Source organism: Myotis brandtii, unplaced genomic scaffold (assembly GCF_000412655.1).
Source record: "Myotis brandtii unplaced genomic scaffold, ASM41265v1 scaffold181, whole genome shotgun sequence".
In the NCBI taxonomy this organism is placed as follows: domain Eukaryota; kingdom Metazoa; phylum Chordata; class Mammalia; order Chiroptera; family Vespertilionidae; genus Myotis; species Myotis brandtii.
Genome location: NW_005356712.1, coordinates 1156686 through 1160285, shown reverse-complemented (window position 1 = coordinate 1160285; position 3600 = coordinate 1156686). Strand labels below are relative to the sequence as shown.

At 60.1% G+C, this 3600-nt stretch overlaps 1 protein-coding gene across 1 annotated transcript in view; it reads right to left on the bottom strand.

The window, feature by feature from the left end:
- Positions 1-300: 300 nt before the first annotated feature.
- The window catches only part of MSI1 (musashi RNA-binding protein 1), a 21256-nt gene continuing 17956 nt past the window's right edge, over positions 301-3600 (bottom strand). Inside the window, exons 10-12 of the mRNA XM_014537710.1 lie at positions 2065-2133; positions 1147-1301; positions 301-711 (exon numbers count right to left, since the gene is read on the bottom strand). Of these exons, the coding sequence (XP_014393196.1) occupies positions 670-711; positions 1147-1301; positions 2065-2133 (266 nt within the window). The 3' untranslated portion in view covers positions 301-669. The remainder of the gene's footprint in view (positions 712-1146; positions 1302-2064; positions 2134-3600) is intronic.

The following is a 3600-nucleotide window of genomic DNA, read 5'->3' as shown; positions in this document are numbered from 1 at the left end:
AGCCACTCTCCTCTGGATGGGCAATTCAGTTATTTGCAGTTTTAAAAATAAATGCCTAGAAGTGGAATCGGTGGGTCAAGGGGATGAATGTTTAAAGTGTGGGTAGAGCCCTAGCTGGTTTGGCTCAGTGGATAGAGTGTCAGCTTGTAGACTGAAGGGTCCCAGGTTCAATTCCAGTCAAGGGCACATGCCCGGGTTGTGGGCTTGATCCCCAGTAGGGGGCGTGCAGGAGGCAGCCGGGATCAATGATTCTCTCATTAATGTTTCTCTCTCTCTCTCACCCTCTCCCTCTCCCTCTCCTTCTCCCTCTCCCTTCCTCTCTGAAATCAATAAACATATATTTTAAAATAATAATAAAGTCTGGGTAGGCACTGCCAGGCTGCCTTTTGGAAACCCTGAGCCTATCTGCACCGTTTCCCTTACACCCTCATCGGTGCTGGGCATTAGCAATCTTTAACAGATCTTTACCTGCTACTGTTTTCAGTTATATTTTTTATGTAGCAGGTTGAGCAGCTTTTCATGTTCCTCGACCATTGCTGGTATGAAGGTCTGACCCCCACTGGACGAAGGGCTCCATGTCCCAGGCTGGGCTCCCGGGACCAGCCTCCCCAGGTTCATCCCCGCCCAAGGCCCCTGCACCTCCTCACCTCTGGCCACCTGTCTCCTGCTTCAGTGGTACCCATTGGTGAAAGCTGTGGCAATCAAGGGGCCCTGGGAAGACAAGAGTTGACTCCTAGGTTCGGGGGGAGCAGAGAAAGCCCAGGCCTCTTCTCCCGCAGGACACGGAGGTGCGGCTCAGCCCCTTCCGGCCCTGCCCGTGTTCCTCCCGCTGCAGACCCACTGAAAGGTCCCCCAGGCGGCCGGGACTGGTGTAGCCACGTAAGCAGCGCCCTTGTTAAAATGAGCCCACCCTCCCTGTGCAGGAATCAGCCTCCGTTGGGGCAGAGATGGTGAGTCTTATTGGCACAATATCCCCAGTGCCCGGCACACAGCGGCCATCGTTTAACGCCCACGGAATGAACGAGGACTCCTGTCCTCCCTCTTGGCGACACTGTCATTCACTGGCCCTCGCCTCCCTCTGCCCCGCAGACAGGCAAGGCCTTTCCCTCCTCCACCTTTGGGGGTCCTCCAGGACCAGCCACTCACCCCAAGACTGTGGCCGAAGCCGGTGCTGGGGGCGGGGCTGGCAGCACTGATGTAACTGCTGACCCCCGAGTCCTGGTTGGCTGCCCCATAGAGCTCAGCCATGGGGCCGGGGCTGGTGGTCCCCAGGAAGCCCCCTGTGCGGCTGGGGGTGGAACCTGGAGGGGGAGCCATCGTCCAGGGGTGAGAGCCTGGCAACCCAGAAAGAAGACAGTGATAGCCCTGGAGCCTTCACACCGGTCGAACCCACCCTGACCGTGACCCCTCCCTCTGCCTCATCCCATCAGGGCCTGGGGGTCCACCTCCTGGAGGTCCCCCAAGTCCATCCACCCCACCAGCCCTAGCGCAGGCCCCATCATCTGTCGGACCACTCAGCGGCCTCCTCACTGATCTCTAGGCCTCCTTCCTGAGCCCCTTCACGCCTTTCCCTGCGGAGCCTGTGCGTTTTCTAAAGCCACGTCCTTCCACTGCTTAATCGCTCAGTGCCTTCCCAGGACCTGGCTCCGCCTCCCTCTTCCTCCCACACCCATTCCTGCACTCCGCACACAAAGCCTTTGCACATGCTGTTCCCCCTGCCGGGAACTCTGTTCCTCCTCTTTGCCTTCAAATTGAAAGCGAAGTCCTTCCTCCCAGATGCCTTCCTGAGGCCTGGGAGCGCCTCTGTACCCGCCTCCCCCAGAGGAGCAGTATCCCCCTTCAGAATCACCGCCTTCTTAATGCCTGACGCCCCCCAGCCTTCAGGCTCTGAGGACAGAGAGCGGCCGGCCTTCCTCCTGGCTGGCTCGCCAGGTGCTCAGCTAACCCTTGATGAATAAATAGTAAACCCCTCTAAAAAGGGGTGGTGGTGGCTGCCTCCCCCACTCTAGACTTCTCTGCCCCCTGCACCCCCTCCCTTGCTTCCTGCACCCCAGAAGGCCTTACCTGTTCCTCGAACCACAGCTGCCGCCGCTGCCGCCGCTGCCATTGGTCCGTAAGCAGTGAGAGGAATGGCTGAAAGGAAAGGGGCGGGCACTTCAGAGTGGCAGGTGAGGGGACAGGCCTCACCCCACCGCAGGGGGCAGTGCAGCCCCAGGGTCAAGGCAGAAAGGGCTCCCTGAGGCCGCACCCGGGCCCTGACCAGGCCCTGACCGGCGGAATGGATGCACACAGGTGGGAGAGAGGATGGCGGCCCAGCCCTTGGCTCAGCCTCTGCTCCCCCGGGACTCAAGGGACACACGGGAACCACCCCACACTCATGGGGGAGGGAGCCCCAGGGTCAAGGCAGAAAGGGCTCCCTGAGGCCGTACCCGTGCCCTGACCGGGCCCTGACTGGCTGAATGGATGGACACAGGTGGGAGAGAGGATGGTGGCCCAGCCCTTGGCTCAGCCTCTGCTCCCCCTGGACTCAAGGGACAAACGGGAACCACCCCACACTCATGGGGGGGGGGGAGGCACCTCAGCCTGAGCTGCTCCGAGCGTGGCCCACAGCTGCCCCTGCTCCAGAGTGTCCTTAGCCCAAAAGGAGCCCCCAGCCCAAAGGAAATGGGAGGTTTTGTCCCTCTTCCCAACCCAGCCGGCTGGAGCCAGTGACTGGCTGACACGGGCCTTTGCCTCAAGGTGCAGGTGACCGAGGTGCAGGCCCAGAGCTCCCTGCGTGACCGGCTGAGCCCCAGTGCAGGGGAGGCCACACTTCTGCTCTGCTCCTTCTGCTGCCGGGCCTGCTCCCTCCCCCCTCTCCTGAGAGCATGTCCTCCATAAACTGTGCATCCAATGTCCTGCCTCAGGGCCCCCCTCGCCACAGCCAGCCAGAAGCAAGCTCCGCCTCCCCCAAAGCCTCTCAGCCCCTCCTTGGACCCCCTCCTCAGACACAGGGATCTTGCGATTCCCTTTGCTTGCTTTCTACCTCCACCTGCACCTCCACAGTGCCTAGCACCCTGCCTGGTACACAGCAGGTGTTTAATAATGTCCACTGAAGGAGAAGGGACCACAGCTTAAAGAACAGGTTGGCTGGAGCCTGGAGTTCCCTGGGGCTGGGGTGAGCGCCCCCTGCTGCTTGGCTTTGTCACTGCAGCCCCAGAGAGGCTGCAGCTCTGCCCAGAGCCAGGTCTGCAGAGTTGGCATTTGCCCTCAGGAACATCGGTCTCCCATCCTAAGACGCGCCCCTTGGGGCTGTTTGAGTCTAACAAACAGCCTAACCCTGAACTAGAACTGGGCCTGGGGCTAGGGATCCCTGAAAAGGCCCCTGAAATTCCTGGTGTGGCCAGTGGGCTGGGAATTGGAGTCTGGGACAGAGCAGCTCCCACGTGTAGAGGAGGCTTGCTGAAGAGCTTCACATACTAGTAGTCGGCTTCTTCTCACTCAGCTGTCACCTCCTCCGAGAAGCCTTCCCTGACCACTCTCACTACCGCCGCACCACATCTCCCTCCGTTTTGTTCTCCTGGGATGTCTCACCCTCTGAAAGTATCTTATTTACTTGTT